Source organism: Tauraco erythrolophus, chromosome 5, assembly GCF_009769465.1.
Source record: "Tauraco erythrolophus isolate bTauEry1 chromosome 5, bTauEry1.pri, whole genome shotgun sequence".
Classification (NCBI taxonomy): domain Eukaryota; kingdom Metazoa; phylum Chordata; class Aves; order Musophagiformes; family Musophagidae; genus Tauraco; species Tauraco erythrolophus.
The window spans coordinates 31437307-31453031 of NC_141469.1; the positions used below are offsets into that span (position 1 = coordinate 31437307).

Consider the following 15725-nt stretch of genomic DNA (forward strand, 5'->3'; position numbering starts at 1 on the left):
TGCCTTCCACCTCCTGATGTGAGTAATATTTGGACTGACAATTCTCAAATTAAATGCCCTGTAGAGCACTTCTAGTCATGTGTGTTGTCCGTGTAGCCATATATCATGCAGCTCAGAACTTGTTTGTTTATTTAGTGATTCTCATTCTAATTTTGCTTGGGGCTATTCTTAATGAATGGAAAGCAAAGTATCAGAATAGAGCAAAGGGTAAAGATCTGATGACAACCTATGGAGTCATGTTGCGTTCTGTTAATAATAGATACATAAGACTCAGTCTAAGAAATTTTATAATACAATCCAGCAATATAGCCAAATCCTGATTCCTTGGGATATAAAAAGCTGCTCTTGGTTACAATTGGGTAAAAGCACAATTAACTTGGTTCAATTTTGATAAAGTCAAGTATCCCTGACACTTGCATAGCTAAGATTTAATCTACAAAATTTTAGGGGTAAACACGAACAAAAGACCCAGACAGCTGTTGAGCATATGGCTTGTATTTTGGAATTGCTCTAATTGCCTGAATCTCAGAAAATTAGCATAAATTATTAGGTAGCTATTTAATTTATGTGTATGTTTGTGATATAGTGTGTGTGTGTGCTGATCTGAATTTTTTCTTTTTATTTCTTTTTTTCTGGGGAGCATGTCTTGTTGATTTCTTTTCATGGCTTACGCTTAATACTCTTTTGCTGTATTATAAATAGCTTCAGCTGAGTATATTTCTAATGCATCCAGGTGAAAAACACATCTCTATGTTGTGCTTTCTTGCAGGGGCTGGTGTTTTTTTCCTTTCTTGTGCTGAAGGAGAGCAGATCAGCTTTCTGTTCGACTGTATCGTCCATGGCATCTCCCCGACGAAAGGCCCTTTTGGTTTGCGTCCAGTCCTACCAGGTTAATATAGGAAGTATAGAGTAACCGAGCAAAGTAGGAACATGCCATGTCTAGCACTTACTGCTGTGATTGTAAGAACATCTTGCAGATGCTAAAGATGTAGAAAGTGCAAAGTGGTTTTAATTCCGAAATGTCACAGTACGGATCTATCAGTTGAATGTACCCAGTTTCCCCCTGCTGCTCTGGCTCATTCATATTTCCGGTAATATTGCTAACTTTAGCCTTCTCTTATTTAACAGTACTAAAATATGGCAATTTGAATTGAAAGGAACCCCAATCTTTAGTTTTAAGCTTACACAGTTCAACTTGGATCCATGTCTGCGTTACTATTTTGATAGTTTAATGGAAAACTAACTTCTGGGGCATTTTGAGTTCATCCAAAATGCTTGGAACTATGTCTTGCCAGCCTTAGAAAACTTTGTCAGGCCGCCACATCACATTTCAGTTTTTCAGCTTGAGCTTCTTTTCTGATGTGTAAGGATTAAGTTCCTTTTTCTAGTTCATGGTAGATGCTGCATGCACTGTAGTATTCACAGAGGAAATTAGATGGCATCATAGTAAGCCGTGTTGCCTTTTGACTTCAGCAGGTGAAGAAATTTCCTCTGTGAATACTATAGTCAGAATGACTGTGTCAAGCAAGGTAAGAGTGTGGAAATGAGATGGCAGAAAAATATCTGTGAATTGGCAGCGGAATATCGTGGGAATAGGCTATGAGAATGGTGAAGGATGAGGCAGGATTTGTGGGAAATACTTAGAGTTTCTGTTTAAGTGTTAGGCAGTTAATAGGTATTTGACAGGGTTTTATTGCTGTTGTAAGATTAAGATAATAGCAGGAAGGAAATGTGATGGAAAAGATTAGATCTGAATGTGAAACTTGTGAAAATAAATTATGAAAAGTGAGTTAAGATAAATGAAGTAGACAAAAGGCTCAGTGCATCTCTTCTTTCCCATAGTTGTAATACTGAAGTAAATAAAATAATCAAGCAGAATAGTGGACCATAAAGCTTCAGTTGTATTATATGATGATCTGTGTTTGTGTTCAACTAAGTGGAGTATTAAAAAAAAAAATCAAACAAAAAAACACCAACAGAAACCCAAAACCCAGTGCTGATACTTAAAGTTTTGCTATTGAACATGTATTTTTCTGCATATCTAAAGCTGTATTACACACACACAACTCCTAAATTTCTCATTTAACAAGAATTTATGTCCAGAAAAATTAAACCTACCAGCAACTATTCTGTTGTCTTTTTTTTTGAGTTATTATTTTTAAAATTTGATTTTTAGATGTCACATTCTTTGAAAAATCTTTTTTTAGAGGCATTTAGAAGTAAATTGGCTTTCACGTTGTAGTTATCAACTCTGGCATTTGTGTGTTGTTGTATGTAGGCACGTAACACCTTCCCTTCCCTCCTTCAAGAGCTCTGACCACACTGAAGTGTGTAAAGTGGATATGTAATGTCCTGAGGATTATTTGGTGATTTTTGTAAGGGAAGACCTCTTTTCTGAGGTCTTTTTCATTTATCTTCTGTGCTTGATGGACTCGCTGCTGAAATGAGGTGAAGATGTACTCAGCCATTTGATTTCAGCTTGTTTCTCTGAACAAGAGCAGTGCTCTGTAGGGAACTGTGCTCATGTCCTTGCAGACTCCTCTGCAGCCCTTTCCCAAGCTCCTTTGACCCCTCTAACTTATATTTTCCTGTATTTTTACCCTTATCTCTTCCAGTTTATTGTCACAACCTATGTACACGCCTCTTCTCAGAAAATTTGTATTTTTTTATTTTCTCCTTTATTTATTATCCCATGCAGAAGCTTGCACAGACCTGTTTAAGGCACATGCTTGTGTACAATACTAGTGATTCATCCATAAACTAATTTTCCTTATCAAGTATGCTGTTACACAGAATGTACTGTACTGCTTGAAAAGGTCAAGTCCCTACCAGCTGCATACTCTGTCTGTCAAGAGTATTGAAATTCACCCAACCTTTTGAAAGGGTTAGTTATTAAACAGTTTAATCAGATAACTAGATCAAAACTTCCAAATTGGGGATTCTACCAAAAAACATCTAGTCAATGTTATTTGTGTTTACTGCAGTGCAGAACGCTACACAGCCTCAACTGTGCTTTATATACGCAATGTTCTGCTTTTGTGTAATTTTAAAGTTTTTTTTTGGAAGCAGCCTTCTTTCCACAGTTTGCTATCTGAATTTGGCTTCTTGCTGTTGCCTGTACCTTTCTAACTTAAACGTGAAATATGCTTGAATAACTCTTAGTTTTTTTCGAGAAAGGAAAACATACAAAGGGCAGCTGTACAGAGAAAAGAATGTAATGCAGTGAAAAAAATGTCACATTGACAGTGTTCTTGGACGCCAATGCCCACAGAACAATTATTATCAGGAGACATTATGCAGTCAACATCTGCTTAGTCTGTCTTTGGAAACAGGGTGAGGAATGAAGCCAGTGGCTTCATGTGCAAACAGCTCAACCATATGGTTAAGTGAAGTACTGAAATATTTAAGTTTTAGCATGAAATTAATAGGAACTAATAGAGATTGGTTTGAAGAAGGCTGGAAAATGACCGGTTTTCTTACTTTTACTTGTTATAGTGATTCTTTAAACAAATGTAAAATGCCAAGTATCCAAAAGGAGTTTGTAAACTGCATGTGCAAGGGATATTTGCTCAATATTCACATCTTTTCAGGACTGTAGTTTTAAAAATATACCTTACTTCTTTAAAACCTTGATGGTCTTACAACATAGATATATGATTACTGTATGTATTTTATATCATCTATAAAATATGTTACGAAAAAGCTGTGCATTGAAAATCATAAACTTGACTGACCATTGCAAGATATCAAAATCTGGTCTGATCTCTCACAGCTGACCTGCTTTGAGCAGCAGGTTAGACTAGAGAACTTCTGAGATTTGTTCCAACCTGAATTATTCTGTGACTTTTTGGCAATAGGTATCAAATGAATGTGAATATTCTCATAATAAAAATAATTCTGTGTACATGCAAAATAAAGTGGAAAAGGAAAAGGACGAAAATGTTTTACAGTTTACTACTGCGTGGTACTTATTTTGGGAGTCCATTAATTCTGCAAAATTGTACCAAAATACTCCTATTGGTAGCTCCGTTAGCACGTTGGAGGTTTTTATTTGTTAAAGGCTGCATGGTCAGGTCTCAAATATAAGACAGAGGGCATTGATTGGGAACGCAAAGGTAGTATAGGTATCTGTAGATGGTTTTAGGCCATGTAGTGTTTTAAATAAAGGACTCAAATGAGTGATAGGATGTCTTTGGATAGCTTATTTTCCCCAGCTACTAGTTGGAAGATAATTGCTGTACTTGGCTACTTGCGTAGTCTTGTCTCTCTCTCTTTTTTTTTTTTTTCTTCCTTCCCTTGAGAAGATATTTAGAAAACAGACCAGAGAATTTTATGTTCTTGTCTTGACATAAGTCTGGGTATTGACAGGGTAATGAATCACTGATTGCATGGTTTGTAATCTATATTGAATTTGCATGCATGTTATTTGAGAAATGTTTGTTTATCAGGTGTGCGCTGAGTTCCTTCTTTTCACTAGCAAGATTCATCCTGAATGCCAAACATGAGCAAAGCAAAAGTCCCAGAGATGTATTTGATCAGTGGGCAGATCAGTACTCCCTTAATCTGGCTAAGGCTACGGGACAGTCTAGTCCTGCAGGCTGGAAAGGTCCCATGTGTGATGTTGATAGTCTTGATGCTTTCTCTTAGTTTTGGAAGCTTTTTCAGGCTGCTTTGTGACTGACTGGAGAGTGTTCGGTGCTGCTTGCTGAGGATCTATCTGATGCTCTTTCTTTTTGTTGAAGCTTGATACGCCTTTGGCCATTGCAAGACAGCTCTGTGGCTGCCTTCTGCAGTATCTGTACCAAGCGGATCCTCCTCAAACTTTTAGGACACCTTTTCATTCCTCCAGACATCTTACAAGGTGTGGAGATGTTAGCATGAAGGTGAGGGTCCAGGCCTGATTTGCAAATGTGCCTACAGTTAAAAAGGAAGAAAGAAAGGGCAGATGTTCAGCCTAACTTATCTAACTTTGTTTACTGAAGTAATTAACCAATGTTGCATTTTAAGGATGCATCTAATCAAGCATATCTTAGGTAGCTGCTGACTTAACTTGATGTAATATGTTTTTTTCCTGGCAGGTGCTTACCGAACAACCCCGGAGCTTTGAATTACTGTGACACTTTATTCGTATGTTACCAAAGTGTTCAAAATCTCCCACGATGAGCAGCTGATGTGGCTTTAATGAATATCCACCAACGTAATATAAAAATAAGATCTCCATCAGAGGCATTTTTAGTTCAGCCAAATTTGATGTAATCCTTCCCCTTTGCCCCAGAGCAGCATTTAAGAAGATTTCAATGATTGCCTCACACAAAAGATTTTTCTTATAGCAAAGGATCCATTTTTGTTTGGAAAATGACAAAACACGCTCTTAATTGAAGGACCTGAGTGAATCTAACTGCCTAGATTCCATGGGAGCAAATTATGTTATAGGATACATTTGTTTAGAGTTTGAGAAATGAAGGTATGAATTGCTCTTAGAGGTTGTTGGAGCTACAGTAGGATGTTGTGTGGGCAGAAGCTGTCTGAACTTCCTTGGACAGCTGTCTCACTACCGGTCATGCTGCTTCTGTCCTCCTGAGTTGGTAATATGGCAAATTACGACATAGTTATATAAAGGCTTTGTGTTGTGTATGCACAAGGTGTAGGATGATGCCAACAAATCCAATTTTACTGTTGAAAAAACCTCTGTTTTTACCATTTTTTTAGGCCATATTTCTACACTCATATGACAGTTCATTGGTTCCAGTAAGGACTGGCCTCTAAAAGGTGGCTGCCAGTGACTTCAGTCCTTTGTCTGATCTTGTAGCAAAACCTCCTGATTAGTGCTTGGTAATCTGTAACCAAAAATACTGGTATGAGAACCTGCTGCTTCTGGAGAACAGTGTTGTGTGTGTTTTCCTCAGAAGTCTTGCTTATTAGCAGAATAGATTAAAGGCAAACCAAAGACTTCAGTAAGACTGATGGACAATTATTTTCAGTATCTGCCTAAGACTTTAAGTCTACATATGTTTGACAGGTTTCAAAGTTGTTTCTCTAGATATTTCCTAGTAATTGCTGAAAAAGGATTTTTCTCGTCAATCTTCCACCAAACTAGGCAATGAGAGGTCACAGCACATAACTATGAACTCAATAACTCAATTTTATATACAGGCAACCTTAAGGGGATGTTTAACAAAAAAATTATCAGCCCTGTTGAACAGACAGCACGCCTAGAGATTTCATGTTGTTGGGTGGAACCTGTTGTGTTCTGTAGCTGTGTAGCTGATAGGGAGTTTGGCTTCTAAAATCAATTGAACATGTGAAATGCAAACTTACTGATTTGCTTCAACTTCCTTCCTACCTTCCTGTCTTGTATTTTATTACAGGCCATTTTTGCAAGATCAGTTGCTTGGCTGGTTTTTTTTTTTTTAGTTATATCTTTTGCTGTCTGTGAGAGGGGTATCAGTTACTAAAAAACTAATAGTTGTGTACATGCCCTAGTAACATTCTGAAACATATTTATCAAGTGATCATATTCTGAGGAAAGTGGAAAGATCCTTCCTACTGATGTTCTTTGCTGTGGGAAGAATTAGTGTCTGTTGCATCTTGGTTTGACTAATTTGCTGATCTGTAACACCAACTTTGTACACAGAGTGTTTGTAGAACATCTTTGTTGAATGTTTTTGGACATAAGGGCACTTAACTAGATACAGCAGAGTAACTGGAGCAGAGGACATTCAAAAATAGATTCAAATAGCAGCCTGTAACACTACATGCCACTGAGCAGATCCTTGCATAGACCTGTCCAGGTTGCACCATAGGTGCTGGTGGCCAAATCTTGTCTTTTCCTTTGGCAGAGCTCCATATGGAAGCATTGGGGGTTTTGTCTGAGCAAGCAGTTACACAAGTTTGAACTAGTCAATGCTTAATAGGAGTTGTGTTGCAGGGGAGATGGGAATGGAGACCTAACAAAATAATCCATATCAAACAGTCCTCTTGTCTGTTCTTAAAGTTAAGTTTGGAAGGTGTCAGGCACTGACATAAAGCACTGTTTGAGCTGGGAGGCACAGAGGTCACAGACCCCGTTTGTCACAGGCATTGTGGCCTTGTCCGTGTTAGAACATCTTTAATTTCCAACGTGCTGTTATAGAAGGACTGTGTGTGTGTCTGGCTTGTTCTGCTAATCTCATCCAGGTTGCAGACTGCTAAAGATGGAAAACCCCTTCTATACAGGGAAGAAAGTTCAGCACTGTCACTTCTGCTCCTGTGATGCACTCGGATCTATCTAGGACAGATTAGAAAGTGAAAATGGATAGAGAGGAGAGATGTGGCAGCTTGTTTCTCAGGTAGTTAATAATGTAGGGACTCCCATAGAGCTTCAGCTCACCTGGCAATGCTCCTTCCCTTGATTGTGACTTTGCTTTGACTCCTGTGTTGACAATACCAAACCCAAGTCCTTTAAAACTGCAAGACCTGGGATGAAAATGAAACTTTTCTTTCATCATTTCAACTGTTTTTTTTCTTACTAACTCAACCACAGCAATGATTAAATATTTTTGTGGTGTGCTACTTCTACCCAGTTGATCAGATATACAAGAGCAGCAATTGTGAGGAAGCTAATCTGTTTTATCTGTCATTAATTCCTTTCCCTATGTAATTAATAAGAGCTACTGAAACTTCTGATGATGAACAAGATAGCAGACCATATCCTTTGCAACTGCTGATCATGACACACTTGACAGTGTGACCTTCTGAACATCAAACTTGAAAGCAATGTCTTTGTAAATAGGTGATCTGGATTGGAAGGTGACAGATAGTTCAATCACTATGACTCTGAGTTTATGATGTAGATTTGTAAATTTGTAGGATGAAAAATTTGGCCTTTCTCCGTGTTAAAATTCCCAATGAGTTCAGTGAACTCAAGACACATTTTACAGGTCACACATCAGTTTTCAACTTCTCTAGACCGACGGGATGCTAATAATCTCTGTAGCTATTGCCTTCGGTGCTACGCTCTTCAGCATTCTGTCCCTGGTGGCAACTCTTAAAGACATTGGATACAACCTCTAAAAATCTTTGACACTTGAAATTATAAGTTATTATGTGGCAATTCTCTAGGATGTGCTTGAAGACAAGTTGTCCCATACATTTTCTGATCAGCATTTTTCCTCTCCTGCAGAAGAAGATGCAACATAAGAACAGAGTATCTAAGACAAGAATGTGCCTTCTTTTTTTCTTATATATTTTCCATGTTATACTTATTTATTTTCTGTTTCTTTTTAAAGATCCAAGTACAAATCCAGCCTATTCAGAAGAAAGATTGGCTCATGAAGCTTTGCAATTAGAAAAGCGCTTGAGCTTGCTGTCCCATACAAGTCGCCAGGGCAGTGGAGGTAAGAAATATCTTTAATTAAATAAAAATAAATGGAGTTCCTTCCGTCCCAGGTTTTAGAAATGAGCGTATGTATATAATTCTAAGATGCTGAGAAAAATAATAGAGAAATGGTTAAGATATTTGATTTGGCTGCTGTTGCTTGTGGGGCAGTTCTTTAACAGCATTGTTTAAAGTCTGTTGACATAGATCGGAGTTTTTCAGCTGAGCGGAGTGAGTTTTGGATCAAATACCTGTAACACAGGAAAAATCTTTAGTGTGATGAATCCTACTGAATTTATGCATGAACAACTTCAAAAGAATTGTCTGCATCAAGTTTGATATCTGCTTAAGTATTTGACTCACCCCAGCCTGTGAGATGAACTGACTTGTGTAGTTCACACAACCAGGCTTACAGCAAGTTTTTGTACTTAAAACCTAGGGCTCCTGTGCTTTGGTTCTATGTGTTATTATTGTTGCCCTTAGTGATGGTTGTCTGTGCACGTCCCTTCTGGAGCTGCTTATGTATTAAAGTAGAATTGGTGTCTAGCTCTGGATTTTTAAAAGGGCCTGTGCCCTGAGCTGCCATTTGAATTGTTCAATAACAGAAGTTAGATCTTCAAAACATCTACTTTTCTCTTGACTCTGAAGCCTACAAGGCTAAAAATGGCCCTGTGAGAATCGTCAAGATTACTTGCTTCTATACATGTCCATGGCTACTTTAGTCTTGACGCTGTTGAGTAACGTAGTTTATGACTGTGTTCCACTGGGAATTCCTGATGTCTTTTCTTAGTTAGCATATAACTACTAGACTTGACTAGTTTGATGGAAAATAAAGGAGACTTGATAGAGGAGTATGCCTGTTTTTTTTATCCAGTCACTCTGGTTAGAAAACATGTGGCACAACTTTGTATACGTTCTTTGCTTAAGATTACTTGAATCTATGACCGGATTCTCCGAATAATGTTATAATCCTCAGAGAATGAGGAATCCTAGAGTAAGATTTTCATATTCTGTTATTTGAGTTTTGCATAGGAAAACTAAATATTTGTGTTGATGGGAAATATTATAACAACAAGACTGTCCCCGTAGGTTTGCTGAGATGACTTTTGCCTGAATCTGGAGATCTAGGTTCTGCCACTGCCTTGGAGAACACGTAACTCTACATAGTTAGAGCATTTGCTTCAAGACTGTGGGGGGGCTTCCCTTACAGAGTTTTAAAGTACCTAAAATATTTGTCTAAGAGAAGTAATTTCAAAATAAATTCAACAGTCTTTTTTTTTTTTCTCCAATAAAAATTGATGTTTTTGTAAGCAGAATAACTTTTATTTGACAAGTGTATTTCTTTTTTAGGGCATGTTGCTGAGAACTACACTAATATTTTTGTAATTTGTGCCTTCCATCTAGACAGCTGTATAATTGAATCTCAGGAGTTACCCTTGCACAGGGGTCACAAGCTAGCGTCATGCGATGGGCACTGGGGGAAAAGAAAGGATTATATTTTATGGGATAAATATTGCTATTTTGTCATAGTATATGTCAAGAATTGCTCCATGGAGAGCAACAGACTGGTCTAAACTTTTCCCTCAACATCTGAGAAGAGAAATAGTCTAATAACACCAGAAGCTCAGGTCACAACTTGCAGTGGACGCTTCCTCCTTCTACCCCATCTGGCAATTTATTGCCCAGGGTTTAAAATTAACAAAATTAATTAAAATTAATACCTACAAAATGATTCTGCAGTCAGCCTTTCATAGATTCATAGATTCATAGATTTCTAGGTTGGAAAAGACCTTAGAGATCATCGAGTCCAACCATCCCTAATCCCCATTAAACCATATCCTCAAGTAGCTCATCCACCCTATTCTTAAACACATCCAGGGATGGGGACTCAACCACCTCCCTGGGCAGCTTATTCCAGTGGCTGACAACCCTTTCAGAGAAGAAATACTTCCTAACATCCAACCTGAATCTCCCCTGACTAAGCTTATGCCCATTTCCTCTTGTTCTATCACCCATCACTAATGTAAAGAGCCCTTCCCCTACCTCCCCACCATCTTTTCTCAAGTATTTATAGGCCGTAATCAGGTCTCCCCTCAGCCTCCTCTTCTCCAGGCTAAACAGCCCCAACTCCCTCAGCCGCTCCTCATAAGTTTTATTTTCCAGCCCCTTGACCAGTTTAGTCGCCCTTCTTTGGACTCGCTCCAGGAGCTCAATATCTCTCTTAAAGCGAGGGGCCCAAAACTGGACACAATATTCCAGGTGCGGCCTCACCAGTGCCGAGTACAGGGGCAGGATCACATCTTTGTTTTCACATCGGTTTTATTAAGAAGGAAGGAAATAACATTGTGAACTGTGTGTGCTCCTACAAGAAAGTGGCGTTGGTTTATTTGTTTGGTTTTGAGTATGTATTTGTGTGATGTTTGTGTTTTCTCCTTATGCCCTTTCATGCCAGAGTTTAATTTTTTTCTTCCATCTTCTGTCTTGGATAGCTGTAGTTACCTGTAAAAGTGTCCTCCTTCCAAGTATCAGGAAGAAAAAAAATTCTTGCAATATGTGCATAAATGAGTCATGGAAGACCTGTTTGTATCTAGTTTAAACATTTTTGTAATAGCAGTATTCTCATTTTTGTTTGTTACGGGGATGTATGGTTGCATTTTGGTATGGGTGTTATGTAGAAGTACAGTGTAGGAGAGCTCAGAAGAGAGAACAGGACAGTCTGAAGTTTGATTTTATTTTTGCAGTCTCTAACATTCTCTTTGATGTCATCCAGATAAGATTTAAATAGAGAAAAAAAGTACAAATAAGATAATAATTTTGTTGATTCAGCTCAAATAGAAACATGGAAATGTCTTAAATGACTTTAGGTTACAGCAACAAGGTTTTCTTCAGAGCATCCTCAGCTACTCTGAGCACGGGACTTTTTGACTATTCCCTGTGATATATGATAGGAGTATCTAAAATAAAACCAATTAAGTGTATGGAAGTAAAATTGGAGAGAGGGGAACTTGGTGCATAAACTCTAAAAATTTAGCCCTGAATGTGTTATGTTCCACATGTGGTAGGATTAGGGCAAGGTAACATAGTGTTTTAACTTTATTTTTCCCATGGGGATAGGAATTATTGCAGGAATTCTGGCTTTCTGACAGAAGTTCCCCTTACAAAAAGCAGATGGAATCGCAGGGTCCTTTCTGTTCTTGCTGCGCTCCAGCCTGTTGATTATGTTTTAGATGTAGGTTGATGTGTTTTCTTCTTTTCTAGGAGACGATAGAAGTCTTTCAAGCTCATCTTCAGATACCAGCCACTCGGATGTTAGTGTCGGGAGCAGATTGACAATTTGGCCTGAACAGTCTTCAGCCAGCACTTCTCAAGAGAGTCACGGACTGGCAGCTGCAAAGGGCATCCATCTTGGAGAAGAAAAGACCCTTCCAGAGGGGGCACGTGGCACCACTAAACCGCCTCCAAAGCCCCTCCGATCCAGACAGCTACAGGAAATAGGTCGTCAGAGCTCTTCTGACAGTGGAATAGCTACTGGTAGTCACTCCTCTTACTCTGGAAGCTTCTCTTCCTATGCTGGGAGCTTGGATATTTGCCACAGCGATGAATTTGGATCATTGCTAAGCTTGCCATTGAACTTTCCTTCGGATCAGAATTTATGTACTTGCCCTCACAGTGAGCCCCAGAGAGGTGTGGGATCAGAGTATCAGGTTCCCAGTTCTCTCAGACATATTTATGATATACCCAGGAGTTTGTTTCAGGCAGCTTCTAAAGATGTGCAACCGAAGAGCGCAGATTCCACGCTACCCAAGGACCAGGCTCTGTCACCTCAAGGTGCTAGTGACCCAAAACTGCTGCTACCACACTTGGAAGCACGGAGGGTGCCTGAGCACAGCCGGGACAGAGGGAGGCCTTCGTCCTTACTCGCAGAAAGCACCAAGGAGTCAAGCGATGAGACATATGTGGATTTTGTTTCCAGGTGGTCAGACACAAAACCACAAAGACAGGTGTCAGACTCCAAAAGTAGTGAGTTATCACCACCTAGTGGGGCCTCAGCTGACCCCTATGACACATGTAGCCCCCACCTTGGGATGACAAGAGCTCTTTTTTCAGCTTGTCCAATCTGTGGTGGACTAAAGGTAAATACCTAACAGTGAGAAGATGCTAACAAGCATGATTAATTTAAAATGACTTAAGTTGCAAGTCATAAATGCTGTTGTTTCCTTTATAATTTGAACCGGTAATAACTTTTGGGTTGTTTATGGTCGAGAGGCTTTGCACATGGTTTCCTCAAAATCTGTGCCTGATCAAGAAAACACTGAACCATATAGGCCATTAAACATTACTTTTAAATTAGCCAGTTTTGGTTTTGGGTGTATGTGAGTATCTTACAGAGACAAAAGCTTTATGTGCGCAGAGGGCTGAACTGGTCATGTAATAGTAATTTAGCATTAAGGACATTGATCTGTCTTACTGCTGATATTGCAAAAGAAGAAAGAAGGGAGGCCAAATAGTATGTGCTGCTCTTTAGGTGACCACAGTACGTATTTTTTATTTTATTGATGTTTTTCTTTTCTTTATCATTGTAGTTTGAGCATGTCTTGCACAAGAAGCCGGATTAGCGAAGCTTCTCACTGGGGAAAGAGAAGATAGTCAAGTTAGCATGGCAATCCATAGCAGATCGACTACTCCAGTATTATAACTGGCCAAACTTTAGAGGAGGTGTAAAAAACCTCATTAGTGGTGTATACCAGGACAGTGTATTTACAGGAAAAAAAATTTTTTGATTGTCATAGAGACTTAAAACCTGAAGCATGGAGATTCATACACCTTTCTAAACATATTTGCTGGTATCTGCTACTATGACTGCTATTCCCTTAATTTCTTTTTGAACACTGCAGAATTGTTGGCTTTTTGTGGCAATAAGCTTTATACATTAATTCTACATTGCGTGGAGGAAATATTTCTGGGTTTAACTATTCCGGAGAAGACTTTTTTTGGTGAATGTGTTTGCCAAACTAGAAGAAGGTAAAGCTGTTTGTGTTGGTGAGCTGTTGAAAGGCTGTGAAAGTTAAAAAGAGTGCTCAAATTAAGGACTGTGTGTAGTAGGGATTCTCAGCAAGAGAGACTTTTGTTGGAGGAATTTTGTTGGAGGAATTAAGTATTGCATTGAAATGTGTACATTTAATTGAGCTTGTGGGATGACATAAATCACTGCTATGAAAAGGGCTTGAGTGTATAGTAAGTTATGAAAGAAAAAATAAAATATTCTAAACTTGGGGGTTATTTTCTTCTCGTAACGTATTTCTTGTGTTTGCATTGTTGACTGCCTTCCACGTGTCTGAAAACTAGAAAACGCTGGCTGCCTGAGGCACTTGTATAGCCTCTGTTATTTTGTCATGTACTTGGCAATGTTTGGGGGATAGGGAGGCAGTAACAGGCTAAGGTTGTGTCTATACTGATCATTGATTCGTGTTCTTCCAAGACCATCCTGGCCAGCTATCTGCACCAAAGGCCCTCGCTGACCTTCTAGCCTGATTCTGAAAGCTTGGCTGAATGCAAGGGCTTGAGATTCAGCCTCCTGCTTCTGTTCTTTCTGCAGTGCAGGCAGCAGGGTGCACAGCAGTGTATCTGCTGCTGGCTTGCTGAGTCTGCTGCCTGTAGTTAGAGAGAAGTTGGGAAAAATGCACAAGACTGATTCCTAGAAGAGCTCTGCTCTGGGACCAGAAAGCTCCAAGATGGCTTCGCTATAGGAAGTGAGGAAAGAATTAGTTAAGGTACAGTTAGATCACATGGTCTAAATGTTTCTGGGTGATCTGAATTGTCAGTTTAGACACAAATTTTTCAAAATTTACCCTAGACATTTGTGGCAGACAGGAAGGTGGAAGTGAGTATTCCATTGCATATCTTGTAATTTAGCCAGTAAAGGCTAAATTACGTCACTTCTCTTTAACTGCCTGTTGACCCCAACAATATACACACCCACATCTTTTATTGCAAAATGCTGTCAAGTTTCATGGTATTTCTAGTTGCCCTAATAATATCAGTTGGCAAGAATTTCAGGAATTGTCAATATTTAAGCAAATTTAGTGAAACACTGAGGCAACACTCTTACTAACTCTTATTTTAGCATGAGGTACACACATCTGCTTCTCCTCTTTTTTTTTTTCCTACCCATTTGTAAGCATTTGGGAAAGAATTCTTATTAAATGGAGTGATTCATGGGTTCGTTTTTACTTTTGAAAGAAAAAAATAACCTTTCGATACCTTGTCCTGAACTTTCAAGGTGAGTTATTTTAGCAGTATTTAATGGACACAGTCTTCAGCTTTTCTTGTGATGGATACAGTGAAAGCACAAATCCATATGCTGTAACTAAAAAATAATTCTTATTCCTTGTACTCCAAACAAAGTATGTTTAAGATGCAGTTAGGGCTAAGAGGAGTTGATTTATGGGTTAATGAAGACACCAGGTTTTCATGTTTATTCACATTCATGTTCAAAAGGCTTTAGTGTGCCAGTGTTCGGAATTCCTTTGCAAGTTCAAGTTAAGCTGTTAATTAAATTGTGTTAATGGTTTTTATATGCTTACTATTTAGAGTGAGTGAGTGACCTGAATAGAGGAAAGATACAGCAGTGATAAAGGATATAAACATTGATTTGTTTTCTGCCTTGGATGTAAGCTTTGGCAAATTGAGACTAGATTGGGTCATGTTGTCTGTGTGTGTTGGAGTTCAGCATGGGAGGAGTTGGGAACAGGTTGCAGGATGAAGACATGCATACGTGGAAGGTGTGGTGGCGTTTGTGATTGGGATTGAATTGGTTAAGAACCACCTGCTTCACTAATGCCAAGGACGATGATGAACATAGGGAGAACATAACCCTGGGAAAGTGCCAAGGTTCAATCAGAAAATAGGGCAAGGAAGCCTTTCTGTTGCACTCTGGATGAAGAATAGAACCAGCATGAAGAAAGTAACTAATTATTGCTTCTATTATTTCTATATTGTATTTCATATTAGACATTGGGGATTAATAAGCAAGCATGCAGGGTGTTTTGCTTTCTGTTGTATGTTCTTGTAGTGTGCTCAAGATGTCCTTCTTTACAAACTTCACAAGTTGTGCCTTTGCTATGTAATTTTTGCCTAGGTGATTTCAGTGCTATAGATGATTGCAGAGATGAATTCTTTGTGTATCGTAAGTGTAATTTGAGCTCAGAATCTTGGATTGTTATGGCATTTCTGAGTAAGCTGTAGAGATTTATTGCTAGACTTTACTTATTACATTTTCTACCACTTAACTAGTACTAATTTGACAAATAGACCTTCACTGTATGCTTGTTGCTCTGTAACTTCATTTGATGCTATAGTTTGAGAAATG

General features: G+C 38.7%; 1 protein-coding gene across 4 annotated transcripts in view; it reads left to right on the forward strand.

The window, feature by feature from the left end:
- DOK7 (docking protein 7) overlaps positions 1-15725 on the forward strand; it is a 69454-nt gene that overhangs the window by 18818 nt on the left and 34911 nt on the right. For all 4 annotated transcript variants that reach the window (XM_086612181.1, XM_086612182.1, XM_086612184.1 and 1 more), the window contains 3 exons: positions 770-889; positions 8268-8375; positions 11615-12489. In XM_086612181.1, coding sequence (XP_086468307.1) covers positions 770-889; positions 8268-8375; positions 11615-12489 — 1103 coding nt within the window. The remainder of the gene's footprint in view (positions 1-769; positions 890-8267; positions 8376-11614; positions 12490-15725) is intronic.